The 25,124-nt window shown below is 42.8% G+C and overlaps 1 protein-coding gene across 1 annotated transcript in view; it reads left to right on the top strand.

Annotated features, from left to right (window-relative positions):
* cspg4ba (chondroitin sulfate proteoglycan 4ba) overlaps positions 1-11,075 on the top strand; it is a gene marked incomplete at its 5' end in the record, with an annotated part of 28,107 nt that extends 17,032 nt beyond the window's left edge. Inside the window, 5 exons of the mRNA XM_079269606.1 lie at positions 745-943; positions 2,468-2,599; positions 5,619-5,791; positions 6,308-6,491; positions 7,296-11,075. Of these exons, the coding sequence (XP_079125732.1) occupies positions 745-943; positions 2,468-2,599; positions 5,619-5,791; positions 6,308-6,491; positions 7,296-9,355 (2,748 nt within the window). The 3' untranslated portion in view covers positions 9,356-11,075. The remainder of the gene's footprint in view (positions 1-744; positions 944-2,467; positions 2,600-5,618; positions 5,792-6,307; positions 6,492-7,295) is intronic.
* Between the last annotated feature and the right edge of the window lie 14,049 nt (positions 11,076-25,124).

Below are 25,124 nucleotides of genomic sequence, written 5' to 3'. Positions count from 1 at the left end.
GAGAGAGAGAGAGAGAGAGAGAGAGAGAGATGAGAAATAGAGAGAGATGTGAAATAAAGAGAGAGAGCGATGTGAAATAGAGAGAGAGAGAGATGTGAAATAGAGAGAGCGAGAGAGAGAGAGAGAGAGAGAGAGCGATGTGAAATAGAGAGAGAGAGAGAGATGTGAAATAGAGAGAGCGAGAGAGAGAGAGAGAGAGAGAGAGCGATGTGAAATAGAGAGAGAGAGAGATGTGAAATAGAGAGAGTGAGAGAGCGAGAGAGAGCGATGTGAAATAGAGAGAGAGAGAGAGAGAGAGAGATGTGAAATAGCCTCTGAGCTGGACCCACAGCATCCTGGTCCATCGGTCGTGATGACGATGAGTGACAGGGACTCATGCTTGTGTCTCGCTTCCTTTTCAGTTGTATTCTACCTGAGCAGAAAGTGCAAAGTTCATTAGGCATGACCCTGTTCTGTCCTACAGACAATCTTGTTTGATACTTTTGAATTAGGGGGATTTCTTCCAAGACTGGCATCCCCAAATGTAGAATAGAAGAAATGGAGAACTTTAACACACCAAGTAATTTTGTACAACAAAATATGACCACATTTCATTCCATCTCTCAAAATAAATGTCAAACTGGCATTTGGCCGTCAAAATCCTGTTAGCCCCCCCTCCATCATGAGCCCCCCTCATGTCTCTGGATGTGTCCATGGTGTCACGGAGATAACAGATGGAACCTGTTGGGTCCACCTTGTGTCCAGGTGTGGGTGTCCTCCATGACGGAGATCAGGCCAGAGGATCTGAGAGCGCAGGACCTGGACACCCCCCCAGTGGGGGTGCGCTTCATGTTGACCCCGCCCAGCAACGGATACCTGTCCCTGAAGAGTGCCCCCATGAAGGCGGTGCTCAACTTCACCCAGGAGCACGTAGACCACGGACAGCTGCTGTTTGTCCACAGAGGTAAGAGACTACTTTCTTTTTGAATAACAAAAGCCAGAAATGTTGTCTTTCATTTTTTATTTTGCATTTATACAAACAGCATAAAAACAGACAACAGAAGCCATACACGTATATAGTGGACCTCCCCCCCCAAATAACAAACTACAAAAACTATTAATAAAATAACAGCAGACGCAAAATATCAGAAAAATAATGTGTGATAATTTAAACCTTCATCTGTTTCTGTGGAGCTGGATACTGAAGAAGAAAATACTATTGCCATACAAATCGTGCTGGGCCATAATTCAGCACTTATCATTTATCGACTCTCATTTGATTTTTATTTGGATAGTTCGGTCCTATCATGTTGTCATTCCAAGCAAATTGTAATCAAAAACAGCTGTTGTTTTGTGTGTGTGAAGTTTTTGACAGTACATCCAAAAATACACAGTTGACCTCTTACCGGTAGTGCTATTTATCAATCTAGATAGTTTTGGTGTGAGTTGTCTAGTTTTGGAGACATTGGCCATCTCTACAATATCATGTAAATATATGGCACTCTGCTTGTGGTGCTCAAAGCACCAAAAAAAAACATTTAAAAAACTCCAAATGACAATGTAGTTCCATTATATTTGAGAGAAGACAGTCGTCTTTATGTGCGATAGCTCCAAAACAATCCAGATTGATAAAGAGCACTACAGGTGGGAGGAAACGTATGTGAACTGTCCCTTTAAGCAGCAGTCGGACTGTTGCATGCATCATTGGAAAAAGATCATTTTTTTAATATCGTGACATTGATTTCATCAATAATACCTAAATATAACCTGTAATGAACTGCTGCAAAGGTGATGAGCATCTTTTTATTGTCCATCATGCTTGGGATTCAATGCAGTAATGTTTGTTTCATGTGATTCATGTGTTTGTTTTTTGTAGATTCCAGTCCACTTGTTGTTGTTGTTGTTCCATCGGCGTCCACTAGAGGGTGTTGTTGGCAGTTTGAGTTGCTCTCTTATTGAGTCAACTGAAATCCTAGTCATCCGCAGCAGCACTGTGAAACTCTCTTTATTGCCCGTTAAATGACTCGCAACCACGACACATACAGACTGCTTGGAGCTGATAATACTTCACAGTCTGGAAACTGATGTCAACGTTAGACGGTGTCAGTCTGGGATCAGCTGTCTGCTCACTGTTCTGATTCCTATCTACTTGTTTCTTAGCCTGTACCTGTACCAACAGGAAAGGCAGCAATGGTAGTGTGTAAAAGGACTCATCCCACCCTATATGTTGAAGAATGTCCTTCTTTGTCACACACATTGCACACACTCGAGCACTAGTATAGACACTTCACTTTGATTGACCGTACAGTCCCTGTTATGTATATTTAGCAGAAACCAGAGGCAGCTTATTTGCCATGAACAAAGTGAAAATATGTGCTCACAATGCTAACTTTTATGCTCTGCAGCAGACCAAATCCAACACATTTGCCTCAGAGTCCTTTAGACAGCTTTTGATTCTTTTTATTTTTTGTTTTTATTGCATTTCCAGGTGCCATGTCTGGAGGATTCAACTTCCAAGCCAACGATGGCGTGAATTTCACTCCCAGGCAGATCTTCAGCATCACTGCCAGAGCCTTAGTTCTCAGTTTAGAGACAAACCGCCCGCTCAAGGTGTTTCCAGGTAATTCTCCCTCTGAGTAGAGCCAACAATGTGCTGCTGTGTCCCTCGATACCACACCCCCTACCTGTGCTCAGCAGCATCATCATCTTTCTTTTTTAAGCCTTTTTTTTCCCGTCCTCTCTTCAATATGCGATTGCTGAAGTGCAATTCCTCTTTTTTTATGCTTCTGTGTCATGATGAAACTACACACGCGCTTCCTGGAAATGAACAGAAGCAACACATTTTGTACTCATAATATCCATCAGCAAAGTATTGAGTTCCTCTTTTCTTGTCTCTATTGTTGGGGCTCAGTTGAAGTGTTTGTGACACGCCGTGTAAGGTTTAACCCTAACCCGACTGCAGTCTCTGCTCAAAATTCCTTCGGTTGAATAATTCAGCACCTTTCCAACAGCCAAGTTATTACTTCACCCAAACAGCAGTGAATCAGCTGACACTGCGAAACGTCTCGATGTACGGCACGTCGCTTGTGTCTGCGAACGCTTTTCTGAGCTTTTCCAGCGGTCTGGTTTGTTGAGCTAGAAGGAGAGGATACCGTGAGGGCAGCAGACTGCCAACTGGCTCGCTCTGCTGAGCTTCCCCCGGCCACAGGGTGAGTGGGTACTTGAAAAGCTGTGCCACTGTCTGTCTGAGGCAGCCCTGTGCTTTGTGCCAGGCAGGGCAGAGGGATTGGGGGGGGGGGGCTTTAGCTGACAATGAAGGGTTTTGATGGGGTGACGTGAAACCCTTTCACTCCGTGGAGGTGAGATTGATGTTTTTCTTCTTCCCAGTAAAGCCCTTAAACGTGTAGGTGAAACCGTACAAAGGCTCCCCTCTAAATGGCTGCATGGGCCTCATTACCTGAAAGCGTTCTGACAGGAAGTCGCTGTGGTGTTGCCTGCTGATACCACACAGGACTTCTTGAGAGGACATTTACTTCGAATTACATCAAGCTTTTATTAATGCGACGTGTTGTTACTGTTAACATGGTCACGGTGGGAATATAGAGCGCTGCAGGGATGAGGTGAAGAAGTTAGCATCACACCGGTTCCCTCGATGAAAAGCCGATGGAATTTTTCCCATTCGATTTTGGATTCTTGCAGAAAATAAGGCAAACAAACGTTTATGACGTTTTGCGCCGCAGGATTAATGTTCACAAACTAACACCACGGGCGCATGAGCGAGAGTTTACACAACGAGGCTGCGAGGGCAGACATGATGACGTTTTGGAGTCTCATTTAGCCACTTGTTAGCAACCGACTTTTTTCAGACATCGAACCAAATGTGATATCCTTTAAATATGGGGATGAGAAAGGGCACAGGTCTGGTCTCAGAAGGGTGGGGACACAATGAAATATATAGATATCTATATATCAAATAATCTTTTTTTAATCTGGAAAATAAAGTGGGCGGTGTCGTTTTTTACCGTGTGTGAGTCCTCCTTTCAGGCCCCATAGAGCTCTAACAACCTTCACCATTAAAGGGACGGTTCACTCCAAAAGCAGAACTACATATTGTTCCTCTTAGCTGTAGCACTATTTATCAGTCTCGATAGTTTTGGTGTGAGCTGCCTAGTTTTGGAGACGTCACTTCTCTCCAACACGATGGGACTACATGGCGCTCGGCTTGCGATGCTCAAAGCGCAAAAAAAGAAGACATTTGGCAAAACTGAACAGCGTCGTCTCTTTCATCATGACGCGGTTACTTGAGATAATCCATCGACCTTGTTGTGAGCAGTTTCATTTCCGAACTATTTTCTTTATGATATCTCCAAAATTACTTAACTCACACCAAAACAATCTGGACTAATAAATACCACTACAGGTAAGAGGAAACATATGTAGTTTAGATTTTTGGGTGAACTGTGAATGGTAGATGGATACTTGTATCGGGGATGGAACCGCCGATCCTCTGATTGTAGGACGATTCTTCTCTACCTGAGCCACCGTCACCCACAACTGTCCCTTTAAGGTGGTCCTGTGGGGTCCTGAGGGCAGTTCGCCGTGCGACCCGCTGCTGCTCGTTCAGCTCATTTCTCTCAGCACACATTATTAATTAAAAGCAACTCCGAAAATGTAGGATTTTGAAAAGAAACACGTCTTCTCAGGATTGCTGTCATGATCATTTTATAGATTTATCATTATCCCACATGCCTCACAAACACGAATGAGCAGAGAGTGAATGTTTATAGTGTGTGGTCTCTCTCTCATCTCTCAGGCATCGACTGAACAGCTCACAGGAGCTTTTGAAACATACGTTGATTGTTTTAAGTATTTTGTTAAAATTCCTGACAGCATTTCTACATTTTACACGAAAAAAGCTGCACAAATATCTCACAATACAGCAAAAACTTGTCTATCTTGTGCAAAAGTTAGAGAGAGGTAGGTTTTCATTGTAAAGAGACAAGAAAGCCCGTCTCTCCCTCTAAGAGGGAACTTTCCCATGAGAGACTAATAATGACGGCGGGGGTGCTCACGACATGCGATGAATGAGTTTCACTGTGCTTTGACCCCTCTTCCTCCCTTCTATCATTGCCTTCCATCATTTATCAGCAGTCTTTTTTTAGGATCCTCACAATCTTGATCTATGGAAGTCTCCGTCATTCATCTTGAGAAGAAAAGAACGATTCGGTCCCCGTCATGCTGCACATGAGAGATGTCTCTCTTTACATTTTCCCCGAGCGGAAGCATTCCGCGCCTGCAATGAGCCGATCCACTTTTAAGTTCTTCTTCGGATTTTTTATGTAACTGCAGTCGGACGGTGCTGTAAAAAGAAAAGCCTGTGATGTCTGCCGCGCAGCTCTAATTTGACACATCAAAGGACTCTCGTGGGCCCATCGCAGCGCTTGTTTTGCATGATTTGGTGTCAAATAGATGTGCAACGCCTTTGGAGTGGGGAAAAACTTTCAACATCGGATGCAGGCCGCACGAGAGATTTAACGGTGTGGTGACAGCTCAGCTGAACACCAGACAATAAAGAAAAACTCCCGACGAGCCACTTCGCCAGTAACTCACCGTGATTGAATTTCACTCCTTTCCTCCAGGCTCTTCCACTCCAATCACAAACGAGGGCTTACAAGCAGTGACCAATGACTTCAGCAACACCTCGGCCCGCGTCGTTGCCTTCAGTGTGATTCGGCATCCTAAGCTGGGGCGCCTGGTGACGAGGCAGCCGGATAATTTGACGGTGGACATCTCCACTTTCACACAAGACATGGTGAGTGAAGAACTGAAGGTCAGAGCAACACTTTCCCCTCAGGTTACATAAGAATATTCAAAAACAATGGATGTGAACCAGTTTAAGAATAAGCATTCCTCCATTCATGTGGAAAGTTGCCAGATTTCCAAACTATTAATAATAGATATTCTGCATCCTCATTTAGGAAATGCCTTTGCGCTTCTTTAGCTGAATGGAACATGCAAAGCTTTTACGTAATCAATTATTTCTGATGGATTATGATACGACACATTTAAAGCTGTGCTGCTCGGTGCACTTTATTTACTGCTGAGCATAGCAGATTTGAATTAATGATGAAATCTTACACACACCGTGGTAATGTCTTTCACAGTGGTGAAGAATTATGTAGGCCAGATCTGAGCTGTTTATGCACTTGAATAAACCATCAGTTCACTTTCGGGGGTGGCTGATCTGCATGTTGTGCAAATTTGTTGATGTGAATTTATTGTTGGATGGCGGTTTGCCCTGAGGTGCCCTGTTGTTTGTCCACCGCAGGTGGACAGGAAAGAGGTTGTGTACATTCAAACCCCCATTGAGTCCGTGGGCTGGGAAGCAATGGACTCCATGACCTTCTCTGTGGCATCACCGCCTACTTCTCTGGACAGCCAGATCTTCAAAATTGACATTTCCTATGAGAATACTGGACCTGAACACAACACAGTCCTGCTTGCAAACACAGGTATGAACAAGAGTAAAGCACAAGTACGTTGTTGCATAGAAATGAATCAATAAATATGTATTTTTTTATCAGAGTTATTAAATTCATGCTGAGTGATACAACAAGATGTTTACCAATTTTCATTCATCCGATTTTTGAGACGTTTCACTCAAAACTACAAATATCAACCTCATGGTGGCGCGAGAGGTAAAGTCATGAGAATCGCCAAAGTGGGTATGCTTCATCCGGCAATCCGTCCAATATGGGATATTTCAGTCTGGACCAAAGCGGCGAGCCAATCAACCAACAGATTTATACATTGAGCCAAGTCACTAGCATGGCGAAAAACCTACACTCTTGTTTATGTTTTTTGACCAGGCGCTACAGCGACGCTCGTATTGTTTTCACCTTGTCAGTCTTTGTGAGTGTGTCGTCATGGCAAAATGTGGTGACACTTACCGTAGCAGGAACTACCACAGAAGTGGTTTTAAGTACTTTGCAAGGTGTTTATATTTATGTCTGTGGACAGATTTTGTGACCACAATAGCATCACAACCGTGCAAGATGCAGTCTCAAAACTTCAAAGGTGTGACGTTGAGATCAGATTCAAGGGCGTGGTCGAAGATGGGTGTGGTCAGAGCAAGTGCGCCGGAAGTAGGAGGGTAAGAAGTACGGAAGGCGTCATTGGTCACCCCACCTTACGAACCCTGGCGTATTTGGTGTCTCAGCTGTCGCGATCCCATCACAAGATGGTCTCTAGTTATTACTTTAAAATGTTAAACAATGTTGTCCTCGGTGATTAAAGAAATGTTTGCTTGACGCTAGGTGCTGAGGTGACGGAAGGGGAGAGTGTCGTCATTGACGAATCCAAGCTGGATGCCACCAACCTGATGTCCAAGCTGCCGACGCCTCAGCGGAGCTCTTATGAGGTCTGGTTCCAGGTGACATCTCTGCCTCAGCACGGTGTCATAGTGGTTGGTGAGAGACACCTCACCAAGGAGAAACCCAACTTCTCCCAGTTCATCGTGAACAAGTATGGTATCACCTACAAGCACGACAACTCTGAGACAACTCGCGATTCTTTTTCATTCAGTGCATGGCTGAATCTTAAAGGCAAAACTGCGCAACGCCCTCAGGGTGACATCGATGTCGTTGAGGAGCAATTCAACATCACAATCACGCCTGTGAATGATCAGTCACCTTTGCTAAAAACCAAAGCACCCAGTCTGAGGGTGGTACAGGGGGATACAGTAGCCCTCGGTCCTGAGAATCTCAAAGTTGAAGACTTAGACAATCCTCCTGAGGACATCAAGTTCTCTGTGATTAGCAAGCCAAACAATGGTTACTTAGCTCTTGAAGGAAATTTGGATGAGTCAATAGTGGCCTTCACCCAGGCCCAGATCAATAACGGAAGCGTCTATTTCATCCATGATGGAAGCTCTGTCTCGGGGGTGTTCTACTTCAGTGTCACGGATGGCCATCATAAACCGATATATAAACTCTTCAACCTAGAAGTGACCGAAATCACCATTTCTCTGGTCAACTACACTGGATTGACACTGGAGCAAGGCAAGACGTCGGTATCACTGACCCAAGACAACCTTGCAGCTGAGACCAACGGGAAAAACATCACCATTCGCTACCAGATTACAAGGCCTCCTAACTTTGGCAAATTTTTGAAGGACAACCAAGAGGCTACACAGTTCGAACAAGAGGATCTACGGGCTGGAAGGCTGTCCTACCACATGATCTCCTTTACCTCGGCAGAGGACAGCTTTGAGTTCACTGCCTTCACTTCAGAGGCAAATGTGAGCGGCCAAATGTTCAACATAACCGTCAGACCTTTGATCCAATTTGGGAAAGGTTTGAGGATTCCCAATGGGATTGCCTTCAAACTCAACACAAGCTTCCTTAACGCTTCTGAACTGGCCAATATCAGTGGTAGTAACCCTGTGTTTGAGATGATCTCCCATCCAATGTATGGGAAGGTGGTTCGGACAAACCCTAAAATGTCCAGGAAAGCTGTACCACTCGAGACCTTCACCTTTCAGGATCTGATGCAGGAGACGGTAGCCTTGGAGCTGAATGCCAACATGACCGGAGTTCAAGAGCTCAACGACTCACTGGTGTTTGTACTGAAAGCTCAGAACATCCAACCTGCTAAAGGAGAGTTCCACTTTACAGTCGTGCCATGTGATCCAGCGCTTTTTCCAACCACGAAGAGCCCTGTCCCAACCACACCATCCGTTCCTCAGACACCGATCCAGACTTCCAGAACCGGAAACGCTTCGCCAGTCCTGTCCACAACTTTCCTCTCCACCCAGCAACCAAGCAAAAACCATCAAAAGTTCAAGGCACACAACCGCTGGGGGAACTCCAACAGAACTAGCCTTTTCAGCACGACTCTTGGCAAACCAACGCATGGAACAGAGGACTTTCCCTTTAGGAACACACCTGTACGTGTAGAGTCCTACCCTCAAAAAACCTCCAGTCCGCTCCTGGTCATCTTACCGCTGCTGGCCCTGCTGCTGCTCATAGTCATCTTCGTAGTCCTGGTTGTCTTTCTTCGACACAAGAGACAAAGGAAGCAGAGCACTGCCGCACCAAAGGAGCCACCCTCCGCTGGTCTTGCAAGCGGTCCGTCCTACCAAGGTCAGCCCCAGAGGAGCACGACCGTTCCCACCGTGACTGTCACTCCGTTGAACCCCAGCTGCCCAGGCAGCCCTGTTCTTGATCGGTTAATCGTACAGAATCAGGCCTCACCTTACGACACCATTGATTCAAACATGCTCATGAGTAGTTGGAGGAACGGTTCCCCTGTGTCATCTTCCCAAATGATTAGGACCGCCACCCCCACTCTGCAGACGAACCAGTACTGGGTATGATCTTCCACAAACCATTATGTGTTGGAGAATGCTGTTACAGGTTCTGATAACTACCTAAGTATAATGTGGTTGTACTTAAATGAGGCTGCAACGAACCAGCTTAAAGCTGCATGAATCAATATTTGGAATTAATACTGAAGCAAATTACGTTGTCATTTGTAATGTTTCACTTGACGTGACTGACTTATTATCACCCGGCTCTGAAGCTCTATGGAGATTATTGCTGTCTCATTTAGCTCATTGTTTTGGTTTTCACCGCACATTACTGCATAACGGCAAACATTTAGTGAACTAAAGACATTTCTTGTCAAGAGTTGGAGAGGGCTAAACCAGAAACAGCTCCAACAGGATGGTAATGTTGCTCTGTGTCTGCTGGATCAATAACGAGGCAACTGTTTGCTTAAAACTTTATAAAGGCCGTGATACTGTATGTCAGCTTGCTCTTATGTTCTTCTGCTACCTGTTTGTTAATAATTGACTGATGCAGCTTTAAGGATGGTCAAAGCAGAAAACCACCACAGTACGTTATTCAGCATCTGCACAAACACTGGTGTACAGCCACTGCTGTGTATTGAGTTTGGTGGGACAGATTTAGTTCCCTTGAGCATTTACAAAGCGGTCATCGTCGTGGTTAAACCTTCACCTGTGTTTGGTGCCAAACGTACGTTTCATCACTCACACTTGTTATCTGGTCCTCATGTACGTCGAAGTCCCTTCCATTATGGGTTAAGACCGTCGGAGGGGAGGGTGATGCTAACAACAGCTTCAAACTGTGAATTACTAAGACTGACACTGGCACAAAGTTGTACAGTCTGAGCATTTCAATTGATTGTGCAGATTTTATACTGTTGTTCTGTATTATGTATATTATAGTACATTCACTTTTTGTAACTCAGGTATTTTGTTAATGGTCAGTTACTCCATGTTACCTTTAAACGAGGGTTGCATGTATCGTCCATAAGTGAGGTCTTTGTTTAACATAGCGGCATTGAATATTATCCCAGCATGGCTGTATATTGAAACAGGACTTTGAGAAGGCTGCTTTTGTACTACCATAAAAACAGTTATTTATAGGCCTGATCAAGTCACACCGATTAAAATAATAGCACTGTTTTTTCTTCTGTTTTTTTTATTATTTTACTATGCACAGTATTTATATATTTTCAAGAAGAGCGTACAGAAAACAATCAAGGCACTGATCTAAAAAAATGACCCAAATCGACTCCGTATTCTACCCAGCTTCCCCTCAGTGATTCAAATTCCAGTAGCAGGTGTTAATGTTTTCCATTCACAGGTTCCTCTTACAGTCGAACAGATCTAATTGGTCCACATACCTTTAAGAAGATTAAGCAACTAACCCTAAAACATACAATCACGAGGAGTGTATTTGATAAATACTGACGGGTCTTTCGTAGACAAAATGAAAAGAAACTGAGAATTTATTTGACTGAGATGAGTGCTGTGGTATTTACATGACTTGTTTCTACTGTAGGCCTCGGTGGGTTGACACTGTAATGATGCATCTACTGTAAATGAAAGCTACCGCTCTGGCAAGTTATGGGAGACGAGAAAATGCGGTCACACAAAACCACGAATAATGTTACGGAATCATTTTGTACTGAAGAAAAAAATGTCTATCAAGTGTATTCCAGTGTCTCATCTTAATGATGTAACCTACTATGTAACAGAAGAGTCATATTTATTTATACCGTATTTTTAATAAACCACTTTAAAACATTTGCAAGGAATCACTTTCTGCTATTGTGTGTGTGTGTGTGTGTGTGTGTGTGTGTGTGTGTGTGTGTGTGTGTGTGTGTGTGTGTGTGTGTGTGTGTGTGTGTGTGTGTGTGTGTGTGCGTGCGTGTGCGCGTGCGCGTGCGCGTGGGATTCATTATTGCCCCTTATTTTCTTTGCTTCGATGACTTTCTGGCAGTTTTCCCCATCACTGTAATTTAAACTGTACTTTCAGCCTGCTGCCCTCCTCTTAATAGTACTTCACTCACTGCAACAAAGGATGCTCTGTGCCAGAGGACCAATTAGAAAAAGATTAATTATCATCATCACTTCTCCTATAGTCTCCTGCAATTACTGTAATCGTGGTTTCCTCACAACAATAAACACTCAAATCAACAGGACGTGATCGGCACTGAGGTGTTGTATGTTTTCCAAATGTCCGCTAAGAACCCGAGTGGATAGCCAGAAGTTAAAACATGTAATGTGATTTGGGAAAAGCACAAAGCATCCTTTTTCTGCAGCTGAAGCTTCGCTGCTGTGAGTCAGTCCCCCGTGATTGATGGTATCGCACCAACTTAGTTTTTCCCAATGGCAAACGCACAGAATGCCGGGGGACATTAAGGAAGTCTGTCTCGTGTGCTGTGCACAGGTTTTAATTTAAGATTACAGCCGGCGCTCAAATGCAAATTGTTTCAGCAAAAAGATGCACCGAGCTCGGGATTCGCACACAATCGGCGCCGGTGTGCTAAACGGTCTTGTTGACAGTAAATGAGCTAATGGGAACCGTGAGCCACGGCATCACATGCGAGGTGCAAACTTGGCACAATGATGTCGGGGGGCCACAGAGTTCACCAGGAGGAACTTCACTGAGATACTGCTGTTAACCACAATATTGTCAGTTATTTGAGGGGAAATTTCAGCACAACTCGGGACAAATGTCGGCAAGTTGTTGATGAGCGTGCAGTCTGACACACTTTGTGCAGAAAGAGATTAACGGGAACCAGCAAAATATAAAAAAGTGCATTTCTCACATGAGCATACAATGGTCGAACTTCTTTACCAATCCCATCTCCACCAGCTACAAACAAGATGTCAAGTCTCATTTTGTGGTGTTGGTCTTAGTGTTTTTCCTATTTTGTTGCATTACAACCTGGAATTAAAATAGATTTTTTTATTGGCTTGCTAAACGCTAAAAAAACTGAAAAGTGGTGCGTGCGAGATCTGGTGCTTCAGATATCTTAAGAAGTGTCGCATGATCTAAAGGAGCACCATGAAATCCATTATTACATCCATGTAACAAAATGGAAACCAAGCTGCCAAAAGAGGACCCAATACTGCAGACAAGAGAGACAAAGATAACCCCGAAGGAGCTGGAGGAGACTGGAGTATCTGTCTAGAGCACCAATTTAAACTGTACTCTCCACAGGCTTTAGGCTTTATGGAAGAGGGGCCAGAATAAAAATAGTCTCCCGTATGCCTTTTGGCAAACTCCAAATGTGTTTTCTTATTTTTGTTTTCAATGAATGTCTTTTCTTTACGGTCTATTTCACTTCACCAATTGTAACTATTTTGTGAAGAACACTTGCATGAAATCCAAATGAAAATCCATTTTAATTCCTGGTTGTAATGCAACTAAATAGGAAAAAACACCACGGGAGGTGAATACTTTTACAAGGCTCTGTACAAAGAATTTTACTCCAGTTGTAGCCCGCCAGCTTTACTTTATACTTCGGCTATATAATCAACAAATGAATTATGATGTATTATTGTTGCCTAAGATAATACTTTATTGAAGGATATAGTAAAACATATGCCACACTTTTACCAGCCGCTACACTAAAGTAATGTTCAAATTCATGCATCAAGGATTATAAATCAATAATATAATTTCTTCTACATAATGAGTACCGGTACTTTCAACTTTGATACATTCCATATATTTGGGTGCTAATTCTTTTGTATTTTTTATAAAAAATTTGAAACTCATATTTCTATGCTGTGGTATTACTACTTTTACTTAAGTAAAATATAGAGTAGTTCTTCCACCGCACAATCACAATTTCTCAGAACATTTTGAGACAGTCGGCCTATGTGAAGGAGGTGTTAAGGAGCAGACAGGGAGAGGGATTCTGTGAGGCAGGATTTAGAAGATCACCCACTCCCTCCCTAAACACACAAACACAAATAAACACACAAACACAAATACAAAGACAGACAGACGGTCTTTGTACTCCCCTGTACTTCTCCCGTCTGAATCCAAAACTGAGCTCCAACCTCAATCACAAACTGTCAAACCAGCATTGTTTTTCATTTTGTGGCAAAAACCAACTTTGTTTGGGTTCTTTCATCATCACAAGCGTAGAGGTGAAGTCATGTACGACTGTTACACATGGTGAGTTGGGCCGGTTTGTGTTTAGGAATCCCGATGCTCTGAAAAATTATCCAGAGACTACAACAAGCCAGCTCACTCTCTATTTACCACCTGGAATCATTTGCAGAGATGCATGGTTTGTTTTAGTCATGTCACATTCACAGTCTTTTGTCTGGTGGAGCACAACAGGCCGTAAAAGAAAAAGAGGTGGGCACAGCACGGAGGGAAAAGTGAACTAGTTTAGATGCAAATGCATCATTTAATGGCCACATTTTCACTATAATATTACATGGTGACTAGAGTTCTTCATTTAAGAGGCAATGAGACTACTCTAGCCCATTTTCACAAAGCATCAACTAACAACGCTTTGTCGCGCTGCTCGGCAACTGATACGGATGCACAAGGCACCCTTAGTGCCTGTATGAGACACACCAGGCTTTCAGGTAACTACGATGTAAACCCATCAGTGAAAATGAGTATGAAGACCGAAGAAACCTACATATGGGTCAAACAAACACGGGACTTTCAACCAGGAGACCGGTGTTCGTGTATCAAAGTGTAGTTGAGTTGTTTTGAAGTTGTTGATGTTTGTGAAGTGTTTTCCGTACTTATGTCACGTTGTTTACATTTTATTTAGTTTACTTATTTTAAGTCTAACCATGATCCTAAACCTAACTAAGTGGTTTTGTTTCCTAAACCGAAGCAAATGTTTCTGTTTGAATTCACAACGGGACCTTGTGTTTGCTGCTACTGTGTGCTAGGCTAGCCAGTGCGTAAGAAAGTGAAGCCAAGGGGTCTGACAAAGCGGCCTATCGATCAAAATGTCACGATTTTAATACCACTGTTTCACCTCAAACAGCCCGAGTGACACAAGTGATCAAGGTTGATGTAATCCAGTAGACTGAATGATGGCGTTTATGAGACTTTTTCTTTTGATGTGGACAGTTTTGAGTAGAGTAGAGTAAAACATTAAGAGGCTTTGCATTCACAGTTTCTCTTTTATTTGTTGACCCATTCAACAACCAGAGTTTGCGGCCATGCCCACGGCTCTGTGAGGCTGTACTAAGGCGCGGGGGGGCATAAATACTAACGTCAGTATGCTAACATGCTCACGATGTCAACACTGACATCATCATGTGTGTGATGATCATAAAGTTAATCGTGTTCACCACCTTAGTTTACCATGTTAGCAGGCTAACATCCTCTGATTAGCACAAACCACAAAGTGCAGCTGAGGCTGTCGGGAATGTCTTTAGACAAGCAGTCAGTGCCTCCACACCAACCACAGGATATGTGTTGTCCCCTTCTCTCCATTCAAATATCATGACACAATTTCATTCAATCGACGTAGATGCCTAGAAGACATTATACAACATCTGAAATCATCCTCCTACTGCTTGCATATTCTACCAACACACTTGTTCAAAAATATTTCAAACTGCATGACCACTGATCTTTTACAAATTGTAAACACATCCCTTCTCTCAGGTGTCTTCGCACAAGCCCTAAAAACTGCAGTTATTAAACCGCTCCTAAAGAAGGCTAGTTTAGACTCCGCAACAATGAAAAATTATCGGCCAATATCAAACCTTTTTAAGTAAAATAATTGAAAAAGCGGTTTCCCAACAGCTGAACAACTTCTTGGCCGTAAATAACTGTTTTGATGTTTTCCAGTCAGGCTTTCGACAGCACCACAGTACTGAAACTGCTCTTGTTAAGGTTTTCAATGACATCCACTTAAACATAGACAATGGCAGAAGTTCAGTCTTAGTGTTACTGGATCTCAGTGCTGCATTCGACACGGTCGACCATGCCATACTCCTAGAAAGACTAAAAATCTGGGTGGGACTCTCAGGCACAGCACTTAACTGGTTTGAATCCTACTTGAAGGACCGAGAATACTTTGTGTCTGTAGCTAATTGCAAATCAGAGCTGACTAAAATGACATGTGGTGTTCCCCAAGGTTCAATACTGGGGCCTCTTCTGTTCAACATCTACATGCTTCCACTAGCTCAGATTATGGAAAACAACAAAGTGTGTTATCATAATTATGCAGACGACACACAAATTGACATAACTATGTCACCAGGGGACTATAATCCCATAAAAGGGCTGGGTAACTGCATTAAACAAATCAACAACTGGATGTGCCAGAATTTTCTTCAATTAAACAAAGATAAAACAGAAGTAATTGTTTTTGGTACCAAGGATGAACAATTGAAAATCACCGCTCAGCTTCAATCACTGACGTTAAAACCCACAAACCAAGCCAGAAATCTAGGTGTGGTTATGGATTCAGACCTCAACCTGAACAGCCACATCAAGACAATTACATAATCAGCCTACTATCACCTGGAGAATATATCAAGGATAAGAGGACTTATGTCTCAACAGGATTTGGAAAAACTTGTCCACGCATTTATCTTCAGCAGACTGGACTACTGTAACGGTGTGTTTACAGGTCTCTGTAAAAAGTCTGTCAGAAAGCTGCAGCTGATTCATAAATATGCTCCCCTATTTATTTAATTGTTAGCTAGCCAAAATAGTTAGCTAGTTAGCTGTATGCATAGCCAACCTACAGGCTACATAAACACACTACATAAACACGATGCCAGTATGCCAGGGTCGGGTGCACATAGCATTGTTTAACGGACACCTGGGTGCTTGTCTCTGTCATGCTACCTGGCTGTAGCCACATTTACCATTCCGTCCAGGTATAACAAGTATTGTTGGCTTCTGAAATGCTAATAGAATCTCACTAAAATATAACAGGGTCACCAAAGTCATCAGGTTGTATCCTCTGGGAACCATGCATGTCTGTACAGAATTCAATCCATCTCATTCAATGAGCTGTAATATTACAGCTCATTAAAAAAAAGATATTGTTTGCAACGTGTACATTAATAAATAAGAAAACTGTAAATAATGTTGATCCAAATTGACACTGAGTTGGCACTCGGCCCGTACAGTGCAAGCATGAGTAATTTGTACTTCCATGAAAAGGTCAAATTATAGTCTCAGAAAGAGGAAACTGGTGTAGAGAAAAACGCTGACATCATGGGAGTTACCAAATGTGGACTTCTGGCAGGAAGCGGTCACATGCTGGACACTCAGTCACGTCTTAAATTAGCATTACGCTAGCTGTCTGCGATATTACGCACTCACAGCTTTAGTGCTGGGCTTTTGACACAGTTGAAGTACAAGGAATGCAAATTCCTAATGCCGGTGTGTGAGAGAATCCCAGAACCGAGAGATAATTCGTCGAGATAAGTTCTTGCCCTCAGATATTAGATCTCAGAGTGATCATTGTAATTTAGGGGTTGGTAATTGTAGGGCAGAGGGTTACAGAACAATAGCAACCTGCTAGACAAGACTAGGAGAGACAAAGCAGTCTTGGCTCATTTAGTTTAATAAGGTTCCACCGAGACAAACCCAGATGGTTAATTAGATCACTTCGAACCGCCAGTTGTATTTTACAAAGACTTCAAAAAAAGTCTCTCTCTCATCTTCTAAACCAGCGGTTCCCAAAGTTTTTAGGCCGCGCACCCCCTTCTACATCCCGACCGGGTTCGCGCACCACCCCCCCCCCCCCTTAACAAAAAAATAAAAAAGCAACAGAGCCCATTTACAGCCGCATAAAAATCTGACCAATGAGAGAACAGTTTGCTCGCGCGTGGCGTTAGTTTACAATATTTAGTCCGCTGTTAAATGTTGCAGTGTGAACACAAACTGCAACATTGTATCATATTAATCCCTGAATCAGAACAAAGCAAACGAACTGAAGGTGTGAAAACGCCCTGAAACACTGCAACAAAGTTTCAATAACTTTCAGTGACACAAGGCGTCACTTTTAAAGAGCAATACGGATGCGAGGACACACGCACAGGCTCAGAGGCAGATTATCACATTTAATTTACAATTAATGAGCGACTAATGTAGCCAGGATGTCTTCGGACAAAGCATCGATGCGGCGCGACACAGTGTTGTTGGACACCGGGATCATGTCCAACTTTTTTGCTTCTTTCTCCCCAATCATACATTCCACCATCTCTCTGGCAGCTGGCAAGCTCACGTCTTCAGTGATTGTGTGCGGTAGCCCCTTTCTCGCTATTCTGTAACCAGATATGAAGCCCGTAGTGCGTCATTTATAGACCAACACATGAATGAGACTCCAGTTGTTTTTGGCTGTTTTGTAACTCCTCCAATTTCGATATAAACAATGTAAGGGGCTTTTGACTTGCACTGGCATGCTTGGTGTTCAGGTGGCGACGTAAATAAGAGCTTCAGACTGTTAGCCGGAACCTCACTGCACACCACGCACTGTGGCTTTGGGCAATCTGCGTTGCCAATCCAAGTGAAGCCCAGACACAGATACTTTTCATCATATTTCCTCTTTTTTTTCCCAGTCTGATGCTCACTCTCGTTTCCTCTTTTTTCACCTTGACTCCGCGATGGGCCGATGTGCTCCCGATTTGTCTGTGCTATCCCTTCCTCCTTTTCGGTCTCCTCCGTCTCATCTTCCTCTGACTCCAGTTCGATTTCTTCTCCCGGTCTCTCCCCAACGCACCTCTCCGTTCCCCTCGCCTCCGATTCCTCTCTCTGTCTCTCTCTCGCTCCTCTTTTACGACTGATGGCTTCAGATGTCCCACCTGACAGTTTCCCCGATTTCAGCCAGTTGAGCATATTTAAATTAATGTTGCTGAATGCATGAAGTTCGCTGTTAGCTGACGTTAGCCGCACAAGCTGGCAAGTGTGTACACTGGCGGCAGGCTGCAAGACTGCCGGAAGGAGCTCAAGTGCATTTATTAAATTGTACGTTTTTAATTTTAAATATACAAAGGGGATTTTTATAATTCATGTTTTTATTTTATGAAAAATCCCACTTTTTTAAATATTTAATATTATTACACCATCAGACGCCATTACACTTTTCCTCTCGCGCACCCCCTAGAGGCAGCTCGCGCACCCCTGGGGGCACCACACTTTGGGAATCCCTGTTCTAAACCATTGAAGGAATAACAACTCTTGTGCATTTGAAGTACCACTAACGTATCGTCCACAAAGTGTCATTTAGTTTATTCGTAAAAGCTAATCACGGCACGTAAAATACTGCAAAGGGTTTCAGAATGTAGCGTGCTGGCGTTGAAAGCCACGGCGGTTGACTTTTAGGGGAAAGCGATGTGGCGCTGATAATGAAGTAAAACAGAAAGCCACTCTGCAATCTAGCATCTTTCTTTTTGTCTTTTTTTCCCCCAGAGCTCTTTACCCAAGTGGCATCGGTATCAGCCGCTGTGTTTTATCTGCTGCTAAACTAGGTCCTGGTGCATCTGCTGGGGAAAGGATTAGCTGCTTGATTCATAGACGGGCTTTTCTCTGTTTCTTTGTGAGCTGCTCGGCACATGGCTGATCTGCAAGAGAAACAGGTCATGCACAAAGTAGTATAAGGCCTGGAAAACTATGTTTATTCAGCAAATGTAAGTGTGGTAATGGTCCTTCATTAGTGTAAGGTTTTCTGGTGGATAGATTTCTCTCATCTGTAAGTTTTAGGACTGCTTTTGGTAAATGGTATATGATGACAATTTCTAGCATATACTGTGTATCTGTACTTCCATTTGGAACTGAATACAATTGAATACAAACCCTATTTTTGGTCTCTTAAGATTACCCAACACTCTAAAATGTTTTCCCAAATTGCTCCTAGAGGCTGTGCCATTAGTATATGAGTGTGTGTGTGTATTTTGGAAGAGTAGAAAGGTGCTATATGAATGCAAATCCATTCTAATAGGTAACACGGTTGGAACATTGTTAATGAAGTTGTTTTGTTGAAATACATTTTACAACATTATCCAAATTGTGTTTTTCTGCTGCAAACAAGGCCTTCAAAATGTTGCTTTTCAGAATAAATAACATCTGGGACGTAAAGGTGCATCAGTGTAATCTAATATCTAACAGCATCAGGCACACTCATTCTCACAGAGCAACAACATACATACACAAACGCATGTGTAGTCGACTCCCACATGTCCCGCTGACCATGGATTTGGCAACTCCCTGGCATAGGCGGTCAATAGATTCATCCACATCGTGGTCATTACCAGACATCATGAGTCAGATGCTCGGCCTGATGTTGTGCCCTGCATGGAGCCTGTGAACAATGGACCTGTAAGAGTAGGAGGTGTGTGTGTTGTCGCTGTAAGAGAGGTCAGACCACCAGCGTCCATGTCAGCTGGTGTGTTTGATGACTACTCGACTGCGGTCTGTGGGTGGCAGTGGACAAGGAGGGCGGTGAGATGGTCAACGCTGTGTGTTGAGAAGAGAGAGTGAGTGTGCTAGACTACATGTTGTACGAGAGAGTCAATGTGTGGTTCTGTGTTATAGGCACAGACATGTCGGCCTGTAGGCCCTTTCATCTATCCATGGACATGAGGACAAGTAAGTAGCACAGAGAGAAAAATGAAGGGAATCCTTTGAAATCATTTCTCTGGTCTCATTTTCATTAAGAGGTTATTTTTAAGGTTATAATGTGCATACTCCAAGAAAACAAAGGCATTCTGTAGTAAAGTATTTATGTTGATGTGACATAAACACATTGAAAAGAGCTTTTTATTGACGACGAAATTGAAAAACTAAAATTCAACAAAACAAGTGTTCGAGGTGGAAAAGAAACATTAATATGAATGTTTTTGCGTGAGTGTTGCGTAACCTTGAGGAAGTCTTCCCACTCCAGATAACTTAACTAGTCATTCTGTTTTTAGAATACAGTTAAATATCTCACAATTATAATATCAGTTTAGCATATGCAGATTGGAAACACAGATGTTTCCAGGGATCCTCGCATTTCATATGATGGCCTTGACAAGTAACCTTAAAACTCTAATGCACAGTTCATTTTGGCTGGTATATGTGATTGACAGAAGTTCAGGTGGTTCTATTCCTGAGTGAGAAAATAACTGTGAGCGGGGTGGCCTCTTCCCTATAGTTGTTGTTCTTGCTTGTTTATTGTAATTTGAGCTATAAATGAACCTCTCTGATGGGGAAGGGGGAGGGGGAGGGGAGAATGCACATTGGCCCACAAAGACAAAAAACAAAAGTGTGTTGGTGTTGTGTGTGTCTATCTTGGAGAGCAGCCAGAGAGGTGGGGGGTGGGAGGGCAGTCAGCGTTTTTCAGGCTACATGAATGAGGCCCCACCGGAGTGAGCTTCCTGTGTCAGGGCTATAAAAACAAAACCGGGGCTCAACAATGCAGTGTGCTCCCACATTCCTGAACATACTGCCAGGTATAGGACTCGCAGCATGTCCTCTTCTAACTTGAAAACAATACAACAATTCCCATGATGCACAGCCATTGATTGAAAATGAGAAAACATACAAATGCATGTCTCTAAAGGAAAAAGCTCCATCTAAGACTAAATGTTTGTAGCCCTGCTGGTGGTGTCCTGTTCATTACATCCCACAATAAAAAAAAAATCTGGTTCAAACTGGTATATCCCCTCAAGAACATGCATGCCGCTAACACAGTGGTTCTCAAACTTTTTCTGTCGCGCCCCACTTTGGAGGAAGAAAAATGTTCATGCCCGACCGCCCCAACAAAATTGTAACAAAATGGTCCATGTTGAATTTTTATTGCAACAACATTTTGTGACTCCTCCATCTGTGCTTTTTCAAATAGAATAAATAAAATTGCAATCACTTTTAAGTAAACCAGATTGCTCCATCAGACAAAAACAAATAAAATGTGCAATCACTTTGTTAGAACAATGCAAATAAAGTTATATCTGTGCAAAAAAGAACTACAATTTGGCAAAAAATAGCTTATTGCAATTGGCTGAAATTAACCTGTTTCGCACTGAACATCTTTTCAAGATAACAATAAAGTGCAACCTGTGAAAAACTAAACAAAACAAGTTTCATACTATCCGCAGCTAGTTTTCAGACATAAAGCACAGACTGGTCTCTCCTCATCTCCTACCGCGTTCCCTGTGAAACCCAGAGCAAGCGAGGCCTCATCACATGTTCTTCTTGGCTGCTTGCTGTTCGTCTCGGATGCGTCGCTTGCGGTTGCTTTTCTGTTCCCGCCTGACAAATGTCTCTTCATTTGGAACACTAAGCCACACATGTGAGTCGCCAAGGATCATGGCCGTGGCACATGCGCAAGTGTAACCTGTTAACGGCGTAACGTAAACATTTACACGAAAGTACAGGCATTTCGCCATTTATTTATTAATTACTTTAAAAAAAAAATATATATATATATATATATATTCTTTTTTTTTGAAATACAAAAATTCTGCATTTCCCCCTGCGCCCCACCTGTAATACCACCGCCCCACAGTTTGAGAACCACTGCTCTAACAAATGCATGCGAATTTGAATGTTCAGGGGTGTAAGAGGAAAGCATGGAGTGTCCAAAACGGAATAGATCCATCCTCTGGGGAGCATGAAAATACCAACAAAAATGCCACAGCAATCTGGCCATTAGATTTAGATATTTATTTTAAGCACGAGAATATTTTAGATGATGATAGCGATAGCGTCTGAGGACTACCAATATCAACAGCTAATTCATTGGAAAACAATTTTTGTCTGAAAGAAAACATTTTTAAGTAGCTGCTTTTACTGTGCTTCTTCAGCTATTTCAAACCATAGCCACCTACAAAAAGTGTCCTGTGCTGTATTCATTCTGAGTTAGATAAAGCCCAGTGCACAATTTAAGACACGGCAAATGTGATTTTAGCCTAAAAATAATGTTTTATTAGCAGGGTGTAGCATGTCTGAGCCTTTTCACGTACTGAGGGCCTCGCCCCCGACAGTGGGCAGGGTGCTGCTGTGCTGAGGTCAGTGGATGATCTCATGTGAGCTGCTAACCAGGCCAACGTTTGTCGAATCACGCTTCCTGCAAAACCAAGAAGTGCTTGTAAGGCCACTGTGTAATAGCAAAATCAGATCCATGATATCATATGGAAACAGAGAAAATAGAAAAAGAAGATTTAGCTCTTGGTACACACCAGATGTGCTTGTAGATTTACAGGAGGTTCATTTTCAACAGATATAAACCTCAAAACGAAGTTGAGAAATATCATCTGGACTTGACTCAGTTAAAAGCAGGTTTTCAGCAGGTTTTCTGTTGTTTCACACAGAAAAAAAATATTACGACAAGACAAACAAATCATGAACAAGAACATTGCAGAAATCAAAATCAACAGAATATTTTTGGACGAAACCCCCTGACTGATATTCACAGAGAGTAAAGTGTAGTTAAGTGGTGAGCTGTAAACTTCTGTCTGAGCAATGTAACCCTTCAGGAGTTACACACACACACTGCACACACTGTACCTTCCACGCATGCTTTTTAAAGCAATCAGGTGCTTTCGGTTTCTTCCAAATACATGATACACGTAATCTTTGTTTATAAAAAACAGCCACTGTCAAATCATCAGCCGTCTGCCGATAACAACACAGACCAAACTGTCCAGTTAGACAGCTAGGTTTAACAGTTAATATGAACACAGGTCTCATGTGACAGAAAAGAATGTCCTTGTTCACACCTGCGAAGACACGGCATATAGGTAGAAATTGGTCCCACAATGTCTCATCAACTGCACTCTGACCTGTGTGTTACTATTCATTGCCGGCACTGTAAAAAAATATAAGAATAAAGAACAAAAATTCCTGAAATGGGATCATAATAATGTTTGATTTTCTATGCACGAAAGATTAAGAGCATGACACCGAAGAGCAAGAATGAAGCCTGAAGAAAAGACGCTCTGGGATTGCGAGATTGATTGGCTACTGGTACGAGCTTACAAATTAGCATACGGACATGACAGTCGGAGCAACCTATTTATTTCACTCTTGGCAAGAAAGCAAAGAAGCGTGTTTCCCAAAAATGGTAAACTATTGCTTTACGGTAGCGTTTAAACACCCTTTGGCGTGAAAAAAAACAATGCAGCCCTCTTTTTGATTTCAATGAGGCCAGCCAAGGCCTCAACACACGGGTTTCCCGGCAAAAGGGTCGCCCGGGCCAAAAAACGTAATGTAGCTCAACACGATGATATCTGGCGAGGCACAGCTGCCAGTGGCCAATCAAATATGTGCAATGTATGTTGCTGGTAGATTACTTTGCAACCTGAGTGCTGTCATGAAATCATATGGCTTATTAATGTTTGGCTCAACATTAATGAGCCAAAATCCTCAGTGTGTAATTTGAACAAGCTAAAGTACAAATATGTAGCCTACCACTGAAATGTACAACTATAAATCTACATTTGAACAACTAATGAGTCCTTTCCTACCGGTGCATAGGGAGCACCGGACAGCAGCTGTTTCAACACACCGTGCAAAAAACCCAACATGTCCTGTTTTTAGTCACTCCTTGGCTTGAAATAAGTGACTGCAACCTAGAACAAACCATCTCCTTTTAACAGAAATCCTGTGTTTGGTTTTTGCACTTCCTTTTGCAGCATAGTAATATTACATGAAGAAATATGAGGGTTGAAATCTTTGTGGTTTGCCTCGGGGCATTTCCTGGCATTATAATGTGACATTTGGAAGGCTTTAATCAGCTGAATCAATGAGAGGAACTCGGGGTCAAACTTTGTAAGTGTGAAATTATGTCATGGGAATTGAAGCGCTCTAAGCACCGAGGTGGTGAGCTGAGGGTGTATTAGTAAGCGGATGTGAAACGATGCATGGGTGTTGTGGTAGGAACTCAGCAGAGATGATTGATTTGAAGGAGCAGGTTCACTTTTACAAACAGAAATGAGCATCAACTCCCAATTCAAGAGGTTTTAGTCCCAGTTTCTTGGTTTTGCTGAGGAATCAGAGGTGAGTGTTGCACAGGGAGAGTGCAACAGGAATTCTAGACGAGAATCTCGAGACGCTGAATCAGTCCTTATGAAAACAATGTGGTTGGATGTGGCGTCAGCGCCGGGTCATTAGAGGGGGAAACCCTGTGCTCTCAACTGCCTCTCAGTGCCAACCATTGAAACAAAGGGAAAACAAACCCTTTTCTAGATGGTGTAATGTGTAAACACTTCTTAGAAGAAGTCGAAAAAACTGATTGAAAACTGCTTCTCAGCTATGATCGAGGTGAAAGCATACAGTCGCATTATTACCTTTTTACTTGTGTGAGAACAGCTGGGAGGCGGGGTTCTGCCAGATGTTCTCATTTTTGGGTCATCACCTTACTGACAACAAAGGTACAGTGTGCTTCTGGGTTACAATCAGTGAATTCCAGAGAGCCACTGCAAGTCCAAAAGAATGAGGACCAAGCAGTTATCTCCGCCACAAAGTTAATGCAGCTAACGGAACTGCCAGTACATGCACTGTTGAGTACATCACCACCACTCAGCCGCTGCTGGGTGGACAGACAGCATTGATGAGTTTAATTTTGTTTTTGGCAATGTTTTTGACATTGAGCCGATTGCCTACATCCATCAGTTTGTTTTTGAGTGTTTTACGACACCTTACAGCTCATCAGTGTCTACGGGGTTGGACAATCCGGGAGTATTATTTAATCACATGATACAGCAATGGTCGATGCAGACCCACCTGGTGGAGATCTGCACTCCACTAAGTGCACCTTTTGTTTTGGACATGTGATGTTTCTTATTGGAGCTGAAATGCCTCGATAAAATCACACTCAATCTCTTGTGTCCTTTACAT

The sequence above is a fragment of the Melanostigma gelatinosum genome (genome assembly GCF_949748355.1).
Source record: "Melanostigma gelatinosum genome assembly, chromosome: 6".
NCBI classification, from domain to species: domain Eukaryota; kingdom Metazoa; phylum Chordata; class Actinopteri; order Perciformes; family Zoarcidae; genus Melanostigma; species Melanostigma gelatinosum.
This window is presented reverse-complemented; position numbering and strand designations above follow the sequence as displayed.